This window comes from Sus scrofa, chromosome 16 (assembly GCF_054392235.1).
Source record: "Sus scrofa isolate SSC_HxYL_T2T_F1_AM1 chromosome 16, Sscrofa_HxYL_maternal_Yorkshire_Landrace_v2.0, whole genome shotgun sequence".
Lineage (NCBI taxonomy): Eukaryota > Metazoa > Chordata > Mammalia > Artiodactyla > Suidae > Sus > Sus scrofa.
Window position 1 is genome coordinate 30,393,899 of NC_139398.1, and position 16,240 is coordinate 30,410,138.

General features: G+C 40.5%; 1 protein-coding gene across 7 annotated transcripts in view; it reads left to right on the forward strand.

Moving 5' to 3' along the window:
- The window catches only part of PDZD2 (PDZ domain containing 2), a 416,943-nt gene extending 404,703 nt beyond the window's left edge, over nucleotides 1–12,240 (forward strand). For all 7 annotated transcript variants that reach the window (XM_085002034.1, XM_085002030.1, XM_085002033.1 and 4 more), the window contains 2 exons: nucleotides 860–994; nucleotides 9,373–12,240. In XM_085002034.1, coding sequence (XP_084858160.1) covers nucleotides 860–994; nucleotides 9,373–9,554 — 317 coding nt within the window. In that variant the 3' untranslated portion in view covers nucleotides 9,555–12,240. The remainder of the gene's footprint in view (nucleotides 1–859; nucleotides 995–9,372) is intronic.
- The last annotated feature ends 4,000 nt before the right edge of the window (nucleotides 12,241–16,240 follow it).

Here is a 16,240-nt window from a genome sequence, read left to right on the forward strand (position 1 = left end):
AGTAAAATCAGCTGTTGAAAAATGGTGCTGCTCCCACTGTTAGTAAGTTTCTCTCAGACCATGTATGGCCCTTATGTTCAAAGGCGATGATGCTAGGTTGGCACTTTAATCTATTTGTGGTCCTTGCCCTGCCTCCCAAGCAATTAAGTGCCCCTTTCCACTTAATTCAGACATCCTCACTGATACAGCATGAAAGTAAGAGAAACAAAAAGCAAGTTTACAATCCCAACCCCCATGATAGGTCCCAGTCTGGCCTCTCCAAACTAACACACAAAGTAGGCACACTCTCGTTGCTATGGAGCAGGCATCACCATGGAAACGCTCTTCCCACAGTGGAGCGAGAGTTGGCAAGGAAGGCAGCTAGTGTGTGATGCAGACAGACAAGAAGAGGCAGGGGTACCCTCAGAGGGACAGGCATGGGGGAAGGGGAGGGAAGTTCCACGTCTCACGTGAAGCTTGGCATTTGGGTGTTGCAGGCTGTCGGCACCAGACTGTGACGCTCTGCTGCCATCGGCAGCCGAGGTTGGCAGGAAATCAAATTTGATTCCCCAAGCGAGACACACACCAGTTGTGTGGTCTTGACAGGAGCAGGCTGGCTTCTGAGGGTTTCTGCTTAGGCATAAATGCAGTCTCCATACCTGCAGGAAGTGCTTAGGAGAACAGAGGGACAGGGACAGCAAGGACACAGCCAGGAGGGCAGCTCAAATTTGGGAGACCATCCCTGAAGCTGGTCTCAAATGTTATCAACACTTCAAGGCAGAGGAGACCCCTGGTACCAGGGGAACACACTTGGAGCACCGGGCAGGAGGGTACGTGTGTGTCCCTGTCATTCTCATCTTTACAAACGCACTCGCTGCAGGGAGAAGCCTGGCTGCCCACGAGGCTCTGTGTGTTGAAGTGCTGAAGACCTCAGCTGGGCTGGGGTTGAGCCTGGACGGAGGAAAATCGTCTATGTCTGGAGACGGGCCCCTGTTCGTTAAAAGAGTGTATAAAGGTAATGTCCTGGAAGTCCAGCGGGCCGCCTGGTACCTGTTTTCTCTCTGTGTGTGCCGCTGCTCTCCATTTGGAAATCAAACTTGTTTTAAATCTAAAGTGTTTTCCTAACATACAGGGTTCACCATGTGCTCACAACTCTGTTGTGAGCATGTTACACATATTAATTCATGTCGTCCACCTAACAGTTCCATAAGATGGGTTCTCTCATCATCCCTGTTTTACAGAAGAAGAAACGGAGCCACGGGGCAGTTAGTTACGCAGGCACCAAAGGTCACACAGATGTAAGTGGCAGAACCAAGTCTGAAGCCAGGCAGTCTGGCTCCAGAGCCTGTGCCCCAGTTTCTATACTGGACCCCTAATTCCATGGTCGTGCCTTCGTGTTCTGACTGTTAGCTTGCTGTGTTCGCATCGCTGACAGCTAAGTGATGCCGTCAGAACTGCCAGTCAAGGGTACTTAATGTTGGTCCAGATCATATTCACTTAAAACTGCAAATAATGGATTGCAGCAGGGAGCAGGAGCTATCGCCAAATAGTTGGTAGATGTGAGGGCTCTTCATGAACTGGAATACTTCGTTTTAGGATCCTAGACGTTTCTCAGAAGTCTCTTCTGGTCCCTGAGCTGAGCAACTAAATTAACAACATAATTATACTAATGACATATTTATATATATATACGCATACATGCTGATTATATAATATATCCTATTACATGTAATATTTTATACTATAATACTATGTCCTATATACAATATATGTTATATTCTGATATTGTTAGCATTACAACATACACACGTATACTGGTAATTGTTAACATAATTAGCTCAGGAACCTGAAGAGATTTAAAGTAACAGTCCAAGATCATAAAATGAATTATTCAAGTTCATGAAGAGATCTCATTCCTACCAGCTATTCCAGTGATACCTACTGTTCCCATCTTACTTTCCTGCAGGATAGCATACACTCCAACGGGTTATAACTGAATAAGTAAGTCAACAAGTAATAAGGTCAGTTCTTCTTAAGTAAGGATTGTTACCTTTTGTGTGTGTGTGTGTGTGTGTGTGTGTGTCTCTTTAGTACCAAACCCGCAGCGGGAACTCCAGGATTGTTATTTTTTAAATGACCCTCTAGGCAGTAGCAGCGTGGTATATTTCTGCAATTAATTAATAATTCAGGGAGTTCATGTTGTGGCTCAGTGGGTTACAAACCTGACTAGTATCCACAAGTATGGAGGTTCGATCCCAGGCCTTGCTCAGGGGGTTAAGGATCAGGCATTGCCGGGAGTTGGGGTGTAGGCTGCAGACGTAACTCGGATCTGGCATTCCTGTGGTGGAAGCCAGCAGCTGCACTTCCAATTTGACCCCTAGCCTGGGACTTCCATATGCTGCAGGTGCACCCCTAAAAAGCAAAAAATAAAAATAAAGAGAATAAGAGAGGAAATATTTGGAGAAATCATGACTATTGAAAAACAACAGGAGTATTCAGACTGAAATGCAGTGACAGTGCTGGATCCTTAACCGCTGAGCCTCAAGGGAACGCCTCGACATTTTATATATATTCTTTTATGATGTGTTTTTGTGTGATATTTTAGTAGTCCTCTTTATAGCATTTTAAAATAGTCATTATTGCTGATATATAGGAAATTTAGAACTATAATTCAATAAGAAAAATACAAAGTAAAAAACCTGCATAAAGGAAATGAATAGAAAATAGACCAAAGTTAAAACCTAAATGGTCAAGAAATACAGGGAAGGATGCTCAAACTTCTATTAGTTATTGGGTGAACATTATAACTATTAGAAATCTAATAATTTAATAATTTTTTTAAAACTAGGTTGGTCACAAATGAGAAATTCCATAGTGTGATGTGTTGGCAAAATGTAGGGAAAGGAGAACACTCATACTTTCTGGCAGAAATACATATACCGGTTCATCTCTCTGGGGGAAAATTTGGCAGTGTTTGCTGAAATGGAAGCTATGAAATAATTTAAATATCTATCTGTAGCAAAGTGATGAGTAAAATATACTACATCCATAAAAAGGAAACTATATAGCAGTTCAAGAAGCAAGTTAGGAGTACCTGCCGTGGCTCAGTGGTTGACGAACCTGACTAGCATCCATAAGGACATGGGTTTGATCCCTGGCGTTGCTCATGGGTTAAGGATCCAGCGTTGCTGTTAGCTGTGGTGTAGGTCGCAGACGCAGCTCGGATCCCAAGTTGCTGTGGCTGCACAGGCTGGTGGCTGCAGCTCCGATTTGACCCCTAGCCTGGGAACCTCCATATGGTGTGAGTGCAGCCCTAAAAAGACAAAAGACAAAAATAATAATAATAAAATTCATTGAGTAATTAAAAAAAAAAAAGCAAGTTAGATCTATATACCAGCTCAAGAGCAGTGCTGAATGGGGGGAAAAGCTAAAAGCAGAGTCAGTACTGTATGATCCCAAATCACAGTAACAACCTGAAAGAACCAACAGTGTGTCACACACAAATTATGCAATGACCTTTTTGGGGAACAGCATAAAGGCATTCTAAAACGACATTTTTTTAAAAAAAAACCTCAATAAATAGACATAGCCTGATGAAATCAGTTAGGATTCTTTTCGGCCCCATGTAATAGAAAACCCCAAATAACAGTGGTTTAAACAAAAGAAATGTACTTCTCTCTTATGTATAAGTCAAAAGCTGGCACTTCCTTTGGTCCGCACAGCACTGAATGGTTCCTCAAGGACTTTTGATCTATTTCATCTCAGTGGATGCCTGCTATAACCCAAGACAGGGTAACACCACCATTTTGCAGATGAGAAAAAAACAGGTTTCAAGAAACGTGTAACTTGCTTGAAGTCACAGACTTGAGGCCACACCACTCTGATGGCCTGCTATTCATTCAAGGCACTTTTTCCCCTAACTCACAGCCTCCTATTTTCATTAACAGAACCCTCCACGTCCTTAGACCCTGACAAACACTAAGAAAATTCTCTGGTTTCGCATAATCTGCTCGGGGCCTTTAGTTGATATTTGTAGAAAAGAAAATATGCCAACACAGAATAATTGGATATGTCAGACAACAGTGCTTTGGTTCCTCCAAAACTGTGTATCTTGAGAAAAATGATTGGGACTAAATCGGGCTCTTTGCTCCCACTGTGGGGCTGATGCTGGTCTCATCTCTTTTCCAAAGACTGGATCTGTCTCTGTTATTAACAACATCAAGCATTTTTGTCCATGTGTGGATTGCATTTGAACTTACCTTCTTCCAGCTATATTTTTTTAATTTTGTCAATCTTTGTAATCAACTATAATTACATGTGTATTGATATCAAATAATATTTAACAATGATTTTCACAAATTTAGGATGAAATAGATTTATCTGCTCAGTGTTTTGAGATCTAATTAAAGATTTCTGAGAAAATTATTTTAGATGTAGGAATTTTTTTTTTTTTTTTTTTGTCTTTTTGCCATTTCTTGGGCTGCTCCCGGTGGCAGTATGGAGGTTCCCAGGCGAGGGGTCTAATCGGAGCTGTAGCCACTGGCCTACACCACAGCCACAGCAATGCAGGATCCAAGCCGTGTCTGTGACCCACACCACAGTTCTTGGCAACGCTGGATCCTTAACCCACTGAGCAAGGCCAGGGATCAAACCCGCAACCTCATGGTTCCTAGTCGGATTCGTTAACCACTGAGCCACGACGGGAACTCTGGAGTTTTCCTTTTTTTAATTTATTTTTTAAGATAGTTGATTTACAATGTTCTGTTAATTTTTGCTGTACAGCAGTGACCCAGTTATATATATATGTGTGTATATACATATATACATGTATATACAGTATATATGTATACATATGTATATATACACATATATGTATATGCATGTGTGTATATTCATATGTATATGTACATATGTGTGTGTGGTATATGTGTGTATATATAAAAAAATATATATATATACACACTGTGTGTGTGTGTGTGTACACACCTTATTTTTCAATTGACTATAGGTGGTCTGGGTTTATTTCTGGGTTCTCTGTTCCATTGGTCTGTATGTCTGGTTTTTTTTGTTTTGTTTTTTGGGTTTTTGTTGTTGTTGTTGTTGTTTGCCAGTACCACACTGTCTTGATTACTGTAGCTTTGAAATATTGTCTGAAGTCTGGGAGAGTTGTGCCTTCTAATGGTTTTTGTTACTCAAGATTGCTTTGGCAATTCTGGGTCATTTATGCTTCCATATAAATTTTTGGATTGTTTGCTCTAGTTCTGTGAAAAATGTCATGGGTAATTGGATAGGGATTGCATTGAATCTGTATATTGCTTTAGGTAGGATGGCCATTTTAATGATATTAATTCTTCTAATCCGGGAGCATGGAATATCTTTCCATTTCTTTGAATCCTCTTTAATTTCTTTGATTAATGTTTTAGAGTTCCCAACACATAAGTCTTCTACCTCCTTGGTCAGGTTTATTTCTGGGTATTTAATTTTCGTGGGTGTGATTTTAAAAGGCATTGTATTTTTATATTCCTTTTCTAATATTTCATTGTTAGTATACAGAAATGCAACCAATTTCTGAATGTTAATCTTTTGTTGTTGGTGTTGCCTTTTTTGTCTTTTCTAGGGCTGCACCCTCGGCATATGGAGGTTCCCATAGAATGTCTATGGGCGTGTTCCTTCTTCAGTCTTTTGGAAAAGTTTAAGAAGGATGGGTATAAGTTCTTTGTATATTTGGTAGAATTCACCTGCAAAGCCCTCTGGTCCTGGACTTTTATTTGTAGGGAGTGTTTTTATGACATATTCAATTTCATTTCTAGTGATTATTCTGTTTAGTTGTTGTATTCTTGATTCAGTTTTGGTGGGCTGTATGTCTCTAGAAAGTTGTCCTTTTCTTCTAGGTTGTCAAATTTGTTGGCATATAATTGTTCATAGTATTCTGTTATGGGTTTTTTTGTATTTCTGCAGTATCTGTGGAGATTTCTCCTTTTACATTTCTTATTTTGTTTGAGTTCTTTCTATCCTCTTCTTGGTGAGTCTGGACAGAGGTTTGTCAATTTTGTTTACCCTTTTGGTTTTATTGACTTTTTCTACTGTTTTTTGAATTTCTGTTTTATTGATCTCCTCTTTGATCTTTATGATTTCCTTTCTTCTACTCACTTTAGGTTTTGTTTGTTCTTTTTCTAATTCTTTTAGGTGGTAGGTTGTCAATTTGAGATTTTTCTTTTTTGAGAAAGGCGTGTATCACTATGAACTTCCCTCTAAGAACTGCTTTTGTGGCATCCCATAGATTTTGAATGGTTGTTTTCATTATCGTTTGGGTTTTTTTTAATTTCCCTTTTGATTTCCTTGTTGACCCATTGGTTTTTTTAATTTTTATTTTTTCTCTTTTTATCTTTTCTAGGGCTGCACCCACAGCATATGGAGGTTCCCAGGCTAGGGGTCTATTCAGAGCTATAGCCCTGGGCCTACACCACAGCCACAGCAACGCAGGATCTGAGCCGCATCTTTGACCTACACCACAGCTCACAGCAACGCTAGATCCTTAACCCACTGAGCGAGGCCAGGGCTCAAACCTGCAACCTCATGGTTCCTAGTCATATTCGTTAACCACTGCGCCATGATGGGAACTCCAACCCACTGGTTTTTAAGTAGCACATTGTATAGTCTCTATGTAGTCAGCTTTTTCTCATTTCTTTTCCTGTCGATTTCTAGTTTCATGCCCTTGTGGTCAGAGAAGACACTTAAAACAATTTCTATACTCTTAATTTTTGCTCAGGTTAGTTTTGCGCCCCAGTATGTGGTCAATCCTTGAGAATGTTCAATGTGTACTTGAAAATAATGTATATTCTGATTTTTTTGGATGGAGTGCCCTGAAATGTCAATTAAGTCTAACTTTTCTATTGCATCATTTAGGATCTCTGCTGCCTTATTGATTTTCTGTCTAGAGGATCTGTCCATTGATGTGAGTGGGGTGCTAAAGTCTCCTACTAATATTGTATTCCCATCAATTTCTCCTTTTAGGTCTGTTAGTGTTTGTTGTATGTATTGGGGTGCTTCTCTGTTAGGGGCATATATATTGATGATTGTAATATCCTCTTCTTGAGTGGATCCTTTTAAGTAGTGTCCTTCTTTGTCTTTCTTTATGGCCTTCGTTTCATTTATTTATTTATTTATTTGTCTCTAGTCCTTTTAGGGCTGCACCCATGGCCTATGGAGGTTCCCAGCCTAGGGGTCGAATCAGAGCTGTTGCTGCTGGCCTACGCCACAGCCACAGCAATGCCAGATCCGAGCCATGTCTGCAACCTACACCACAGCTCATGGCAATACCGGATTCTTAACCCACTGAGTGAGGCCAGGGATGGAACCTGCAACCTCATGGTTCCTAGTTGGATTTCTTTCCGCTGAGCCAGGACAGGAACTCTGGCTTCGTTTTGAAGTCTGTTTTGTCTGACAAGAGTATTGCAACTCCTGCATTCCTTTTCCATTCACATGAAATATCTTTTTCCATACCCTCATTTTCAATTTATATGTGTCCTTTGCCCTAAGCTGAGTCTCTTGTAGACAGCATATTGTAGGCTCTTGCTTTTTTATCCATTCTGCCATTCTATGTCTTTTGATTGGAGCTTTCAGTCCATTGACATTTAAGTTAATTGTTGATAAATATGTATTTATTGCCATTTTATTTTTTATTTTTTGCTTTTGGGGGCCGCACCCGTGGCATATGGAGGTTCCCAGCCTAGGGGTCGAATCAGAGCTACAGCTGCCGGCCTACACCACAGCCACAGCAACACCAGATCTGAGACACATCTGCAACCTACATCACAGCTCATGGCAATGTCATATCCTTAACCTATTGAGTGAGGCCAGGGATCAAACCCTCAACCTCGTGATTCCTAGTCAGATTCGTTCTGCTGCACCACAACAGGAACTACTTTATTGCCATGTTAAACATTGTTTTCCAGTTGATTTTATGTTTCTCCTTTGTTCTTTTCTTTTTTTGGTCAGATGATTTCCTTTTATGTTTGTGTTCTCTTTTTAATTTTTTTGAATGTAAAATTTGGTTTTGATTTGTGGTTGCCCTGTTTTTCAAGATGTTAACTCCTTCCTGTATCTGCTTGGTTTAGTCTGATAGTCATACAGGCTCAAACACATTCTAAAAAAAAAGGCTGGATTTTCTTACTTTCCTCCCTCACATTTTATGATTTTGAAATCCTTTTTTAACATCTTTATGTCTGTCCTTTTGATGTTCACTTTTACAATAGTTTTTTTTTCTTTCAGATCTGTATACTGGCTTATCTAGATGATTGCTTTCCAGTTTTGATTTCCTCCATCCTAGTTCTTCTTACTTTTTTTAGAGCCCTCTCAATATTTTTTAGACTAGGTTTAGTATTGCTGTACTCTTTTAGTTTTTGTTTGTTGGAGAAATTCGTTTCTCCTTCTATTTTATTATTATTAATTTTTTTTTGTAGGTCTGTGACCTACACCTCAGCTCCCTGCAACACCAGATCTTTAACCCACTGAGCAAGGACAGGGATCAAACCCACAATCTCATGGTTCCTAGTTGGATTTGTTTCCACTTCGCCACGACAGGAACTCCTCTCCTTCTATTTTAAATATTCTTGCTGGGTAGTCTAGGCTGCAGATTTTTCCCTTTTAGAACCTTGAATATATCTTGCCACTCTCTTCTGGCCTGTAGTGTTCCTATGGAGAAATCAATTGATAGCCTATGGGCTCTCTTGTAATTACCTCTTTGTTTTTTCTCTTGCTGCCTGTAGAATCCTCTTTAACTTTTGCCATCTTTATTATAATGTCTTGGTGTGGGCCTTTTTGGATTCACCCTGATTGGTACCCTCTGTGCTTCGTGATATGTTTCCTTTAGATTTGGAAGGTTTTTCAGCTATAATTTCTTCAAATATATTTTCAGTCCCCTTTTCTTTTTCTTCTCCTTCTGGAATTGGAATCCCTATTATGCGTCGATTGGCTTGCTTTATATTATCCCATAGATCTCTTGTATTGCTGTCATGTTTTTTCATTTGGTTTTCAGTCTGCTGTCCTGATTGGGTGATTTCATTATTCTACCTACCAAGTCACTAATTTGTTCCTCTGCATTATTTACAGGTTTTTAGCTCAGCTAGGAATTAATGCTTTGTTGACTAAATACATTGAAAAACTCTTTCCCTCATCAGTTGCTTATGTTTTGAGGAAAGAAGGGTTACAGATTTGAATTTTTCATGTAGTCTAATTTTTTTATGGATATATGCTTTGTCCTGTTTAAGAAAAATTTCCCTCTATTAAGAATACAGGCACATGATTTTTCCCACCTAAGTTTTTAGTTTACTTGGAATTTATTCTGGATTCTATGACAGTATCAAGCTGTTATTTCTGTATTTATCCTCACAGGTGGTGCAGCTGAGCAAGCTGGAACAATAGAAGCTGGAGATGAAATTCTTGCCATTAATGGGAAATCTCTGGTTGGGCTCGTGCACTTTGATGCCTGGAATATTATGAAGTCTGTCCCAGAGGGACCTGTGCAGTTAGTCATTAGAAAGCACAGGAATTCTTCATGCAACAAGCACTGGTAGTAACACTAATAGTGCTTGTTACTTTTTTTTTTTTTAACCAGAATCTCCTCTTCTCAGTTCTTTTCTTTCTTTAGCAAACCATAAAGACTTTAAACAGTGGGTTCCAGAAACAACAGAGAAGCACTGGTGTGGAAAAGGACTATCAAACTCTCCAAGTTTTTACTTATATGTGAAACAGCAGCAATGGAGCTGCACCCCAGAAGTCTTCCGACTGAATCACCTAGGCCAGGAGGGCTCATCCTGTTCCAGTGCCTGTCCCCTACCACCCTTTATGTTCATTGATGGGGACACAAGATGCGGCATGCCCCTCTTCACTTGAAACCTTTAGTGAGACCTTCGAATCCTTCTTGCCACCTGTCCCAGCATACTCAGTCTTGGCAATTAGGGAGCTAACAATCTGAGGAGCAACACAACTGTCCCAACTGAAAGGACTGTAGTTTTATATAATTTTGTAAGTAAATAACAGAAGGCTTTTAGGCACATTCAGTGGAAAGAGCTGTTGGGTCTGTGTGTTATCCTGAAAAGAAAATGACACTTGAAAAACAAAATCAATTATGACCGATTGGTTAGGCTGAGCTCAGGAATTTATCCAAAAATGAAAAAGCAGAATAGAGAAAGTGGTATTTTTAGTGAGTGTAATGTGCAGCGTACGGATGCATAGTTCAACTCAGTGGTTATTGATCACCATTAAGTGTTGATCATGATCTAAAAGTGTATGTCATAAGGCAGTTTTATAGGGATGCAGTTCCAATAAACTGTACTGAATAGCCATGAACTTTGCTGCTTAGAATGAGCAGAAAGTTCCAGCTCTGAAAGCACCTTGCATCTAGTTTGGAACTTGTCTTGAATAAATTCTTGAATTCAAGACTGGTCAACAAAAGAGCAAACAAAAATATCATTGTCACTGGGTTTCCATTTCTATATTTTATGTACTCCAATTACTAATGTAAATTTTTAGAAATCAGTTATCTTTTTAGTATCCCTGGATTTATAATCCAAATAGAGGAGCTTAAAATAATCCTTTTATGGAACATTTTTTCTTTGACTGCCCCCCACCCCCCACCCCCACAACTTTCTGAACAGGCTTAAGAAATGTAGCATTTCTAAGCCTTGGATCTATTCTTCTGACCTGGGTGTAATGACATAGCCCTGCAGTGACTGAAATTTTTGCTCTTTTTGTTTTCCTGTTTTGCAACGTCTTCCTTTTGCCAAAAATGTTTCCCTGCAGAATACTGCTGTGACTCACGCTTGCTTGTGACCCAGCTGCTCTTTCAAAGCACGAGCTTCTTCAGAGTATCTGTTCCCATTCGATGTGCTCTTCGTCGTCACAAAACTGGCTCTTCTCCCCTCGTACTGTACCTTCTTTTCCTAAAATCCAAACCCACATCAGCTTAATTTACCAAAATGTAAGAAGAAGATGGAGAATGAGGGTGAGTGGTCATTCAAGGGAAGGAGCAGAACTGTGTGGGGACAACCCACATCCTCGGGTGACACAAGCTGAATGAGTCCTGTGAATACGGGTGAGCCTGCATGCCTGCGTGCATGGTGACGCTAAGGCTTTCTGTTGGCGATTTCTTTAATTAACCTATTTCTGAGTGACTAATCCCAGTCAACCTCTGGAGTTGGCCCAGAGAGGTCGCTCAGATGGCAGTGAACTATCTGGCTTGTATGAGCCCAGATTTCTCATTTTTAAACAGGTTATACAAAAGAGAATGTAGTTCAAGAGTTAGCTAGAAAGACCAGATTAATTTAGCTTCTACTTTTCACTATTACAGTTCCAGGTAGGATACTATAGGAAGTCAGTCAGTGCAAGGTGCATGCTAGATTGTTTCTAAGTCTCTGGGGTCAGTTGGTGGCTTCTGCTTTCTTGCCTAAATGATGAGAGGCTATTTGAGGTCAAAACGCCTTTTAAATTTCTTGCCTCCCTTCTTCCGGCTGTGCCTACATAGAAATGCACAGTCCTGTGTGACAGGACTTTCTAGAGCAGTGGGAGCAATGGAACGGTCTCCTTGTATCGGAGACCTTGTTCCGGTTCTTCCTTGTATCGGAAGCATGCAAGGGTGGCCCTCTGGCTCACTAAACTGTATTAAAGTCATCAGCCATTTCTAGAAGACCTTGCCAAAACAGTTCCCTTGCAATATGGCAGCTGGGATTTAAGGGAAGAAGCAAAAGCTCAACTTTGACCCTAAGATAGAAAGCTATTTATTTGTCGTCAGTGTTCAAGGCATGACTAGTATTGCTAATGAGTCTAATAAATTCCCACACTTCCTGACATGAACACTAATGGTGTTGTCCTACTAAAACTTGCTTTGTTTTCGTTTCTTAACTGGTCAGTCAGTCATCCACAATAAGCTATGATGGTAACTGTTATAACATGTAAGTCAGTCTTAGTTGCAAGGCTATATACCGTGAAGGTTGAAGTAGGTTGGGTTTCATTTCTATCCTTCCATACACAGCTCATTTAATTTTAGGGTTAACTTAATTGGCATCACACCTGTTGTATGATATTATACATTATCCTTTATTTATGTAAAATAAAATGCCTTATATATTATTAAAGAGTAAGTGCAATAATATGAAATAGCCTGTACATTTTAAAAAATGTTGTCGCCAAGTTATGTAAATCCACATCTCTATAAACAACCTTTTTTAAGTAATTTTAAAAAAATAAACTGTTTACTACTTGTTTGGGGGTGTGTTTATTTAGTTCTGCATCTACAGAATAACCTTTTAAAATAGCAAGATAAGAAATGTTGAGGAGTTCCTGTTGTGGCTGAGTGGTTAACAAATCCGACTAGGAACCATGAGGTTTCGGGTTCGATCCCTGGCCTTGCTCAGTGGGTTAAGGATCCGGCATTGCCGTGAGCTATGGTGTAGGTCGCAGACACGGCTCGGATCCCGCGTTGCTGTGGCTCTGGCATAGGCCGGCGGCTACAACTCTGAGTCGAACCCTAGCCTGGGAACCTCCATATGCTGTGGGTTTGGCCCTAGAAAAGACAAAAAAAAAAAAAAATGTTGGTTACAGGAGTGGGTGAGAGGGACAAAGGCAACAGAACTCAGCAGCTACCCTTCTCCCAAGGCCACATTCAGATCTGACACAATCCAAAACCAGAACCTCTAAACCTGCTAAACACTCACGCTTTTACAACCTCCTGACCGCCTGGAGCTTTCTCCCCTTCCTCCCAGGATTGCTTCTTCAATTTCAACAGGCCCTCCAATCCCTAGACCATCGATTTTCTCCCCTTCAGAACCTCCACTGCTTCCCCAACTCTGTTGAGACTAGACCAACGGGAGAGCACAACCCTCTCCCCCCAGCCCACAGGCACTCTGCTCCCTCACCACAACGGATCTGGGATCTTTCCAACTAGCCAGCTTCCTGGTTCCTTCCTCCCTATCCCAGAGAAAATCACACCTACACAGAATGCTGCTGCTATCAATTCCATTCCCAACCTCCTCTGGACTCTGGATGCTATGCAATGGTTGTCTCCTTGTCAGTTTTTTCTCTCCTTCTTCACCATGACTATATTCTTGATTCTTCCTAAAACCCCTACCCATTCATCACCCCACCCACATCACTGGATGATCTTGGGACCTTGCTTCACAGTGAAATAAAAAGCATCTACTTGATTTTAGGCTCTTTTGGTTTTCAAAAGCAGACAACCTAGAGTAACCCAAGGAAGAAGGCAGAATTGCATCTCACAGAAAGTCAAGAACAGGACTTAGCATAGGACCAGGCCACAAAGACAGAGGGACCTCCGTGGCTCCTGCGTCGTCACTCAGTGTCCCCCCCACCGCCACTGACGGCTCCACTGCAATTTGTGGGTGTTTCTGCAGACTCGATTCTCCTCCCTCTGCCAGTTGGTAGCCTTATCCCCAGGTCCTCACACTTTTACTTAAGATGGCATTCTTAAAGTAGGGCCCTAACTTTGGCCCCACTCTGTATCACAGAATTTCTCTGGACATACAGGCTTGCTGACTGACTTTCTATATATACATAAAAGTAAAATGCTGAGCTTTTTTGGGGTGGCAGGATGCTAATATCTTACAGAAATAGTCACAAATCCATTCAGTGAATGTTGATGGCTACATACCATATTGTACAAGAAATAAAATTTGAGACCAAACTGAAGGAGAACAATGAAATGGGATACAATTCTCTATGAATAAGAGGAGCAAAGGTGGTATGAAATGAGAGTTCTGAAGAATGTCACCAAATACTTACCTTGAAGAAAGACAACTGCAGGAGAAGGTGGGCCCCAGAAAAAGAAGGAAGCACCCAGAATTGGAGCCATTTCCACTCCTCAGAATGGCGGGGAAGGTGAAGTTGAAGAGGTGGGTCACTTTAATTTCCCCAGGTACTAAGTCAGCCTTGGCAGTCAGAGGAGTAACAGGCAAGGGACAGTCTGATCTGAGGGGCACTCCTACCACACAGGTTTCCTGCTGCAAAAGGGATCACTGATCAACTCAGGGATTAGTGGCCAGAGCTCACCCAACCCCATAAAGGTCATACCAAGTGCCAATCCACATCCCTCCTCTCGATCCCCCCAAAGGAGCTAAGGAGATCTGAAGATTAAAAGCAGCTGGTATCCAACCTTCCTTGCTCATCCTAAGAAATGAGCTGAACAATGCTTAAACACAGAGCTCTGAAGGATCCACCACTGACCAAATGGCAGGCTGGAGAATCCCATCTTCCCAGTAAACAGTCAGGCTCAACAAGGGTCCTTCTCATGAACACAAAACCAGGAAATTGGTAAAAGGAGGATGCTGAAACATAATAAGCAAAAGGCAGATGAAAAATATAATTTGGAGAGCCAACTTGGGAATCAAAAGAAAATCATAAACACAAACAGTTTTGTATTCTCAATACACTTAAAGAGAATGTGACCTCTAAGAAGCACAAGATCAAAGAAGAGATAAGAAAATCAAATGTTATTAATATGGATCTGGTAGAACTAAGAACAGAAACTGAATACAGCACCTTACCAAACCAAAGCCATATAAAGAAGCATCAAGTCAAAGCAAATTCAGAAATACAAGTCAGTGACATTGAAGATAAACTTGATGAACTTGAAAAATGCTTAGAATATGACAGAACATTGTAAATCAACTCTATAAATTTTTTAAAAAAGGAAAATGCTTAGACTAAAATGAAAACAGACAAAACAAATTTAAAAATAAAATAACATCTTAATTAAATATGAGCTAATAGAACACAGTAGTACAATTAAGAAATACCAAGCCTAAGTGATGTTAATTCTAGGAATACATCAATGATTTGAAATTAATAAATCTATAAATGTAGTCCATTATATCAGTAAGAAAAAAAAAAAAAAGTCCTGTGCAAGACATACTTTCTAGGAGTTCCCAACATGGCTCAGCGGAAACAAATCTGACTAGCATTCATGAGGACGCAGGTTCTATCCCTGGCATAGCCCAGTGGGTTAAGGATCCAGAGTTGCCATGAGCTGTGGTGTGGGTCGCAGACACAGCTTGGATCTGGTGTTGCTGTGGCACAGGCCACCAGCTACAGCTCCAACTTGACCCCTAGCCTGGGAACCTCCAAATGCCACAGGTGTGGCCCTAAAAATGGCCAAACAAAACAGAACAAAAAACCCAACAACAACAACAAAAAGACATACTTTCTAAAAAGCCTGCCTCAAATTCTTAATGGAGAAACACCAGAATCATTTCCATTAGAATCAGGAATACACACAAAAATAATGTTCACTGTTGCTGGATAACAATAGTCTAGAGGTACAAACCAATACAATTAGACAAAAATCTTTTAAAGAGGTATAAATAGTGGAAAAGAAACAAAGTATCATAATTTGCATAGATATATCTAGGTATATGTAAGCAAAACACATCAACTTAAAAATATTAAAATATAATTCAGTAAGGTCGTATCAAAAATTATCCACTGAAACAAGAGTTTTGCTATTTATAAATAACCAGATAAAACATATTATAAGAGGAAACACCTATTCACAACAGTAACTGAAAATATATTTAATTTGGCATGAACCAGCAAGACTAAAAGAACTACAAAATTCTGGAGGAGTTCAGGTCGTGGCGCAGTGGTTAACGAATCCGACTAAGAACAATGAGGTTGCAGGTTTGATCCCTGGCCTTGCTCAGTGGGTTAAGGATCTGGCGTTGCTGCAGGCTGTGGTGTAGGTTGAGGATGTAGCTCTGATCCTTTGTTGCTATGGATATGGTATAGTCCAGCAGCTGCAGCTCCAATTTGACCCCTAGCCTGGGAACTTCTATATGCCGAGGGAGCGTCCCAAGAAATGGCAAAAAGACAAAAAGACAAAAAAAATTACAAAATTCTATTAAAGGATATAAAACAATAACTCAAACAAATGGGGAGATATAGCTTAGATAGGATGATTCAATACTAAAAAAGATCTCAATTCTCCTCAAACTAGTTTATAATTTTTTTTTTTCTTTTTAGGGCTACACCTGGGGCATATGGAAGTTCCCGGCTAGGGGTCAAATTGGAGCTGCAGCTGCTGGACTATACCATATCCATAGCAACAAAGGATCAGAGCTACATCCTCAACCTACACCACAGCCTGCAGCAACACCAGATCCTTAACCCAGGGAGGCCAGGGATAGAACACGCATCCTCACAGAGACTATGTCAGGTTCTTAACTCACTGAGCCAAAGTGGGAGCTCTTCA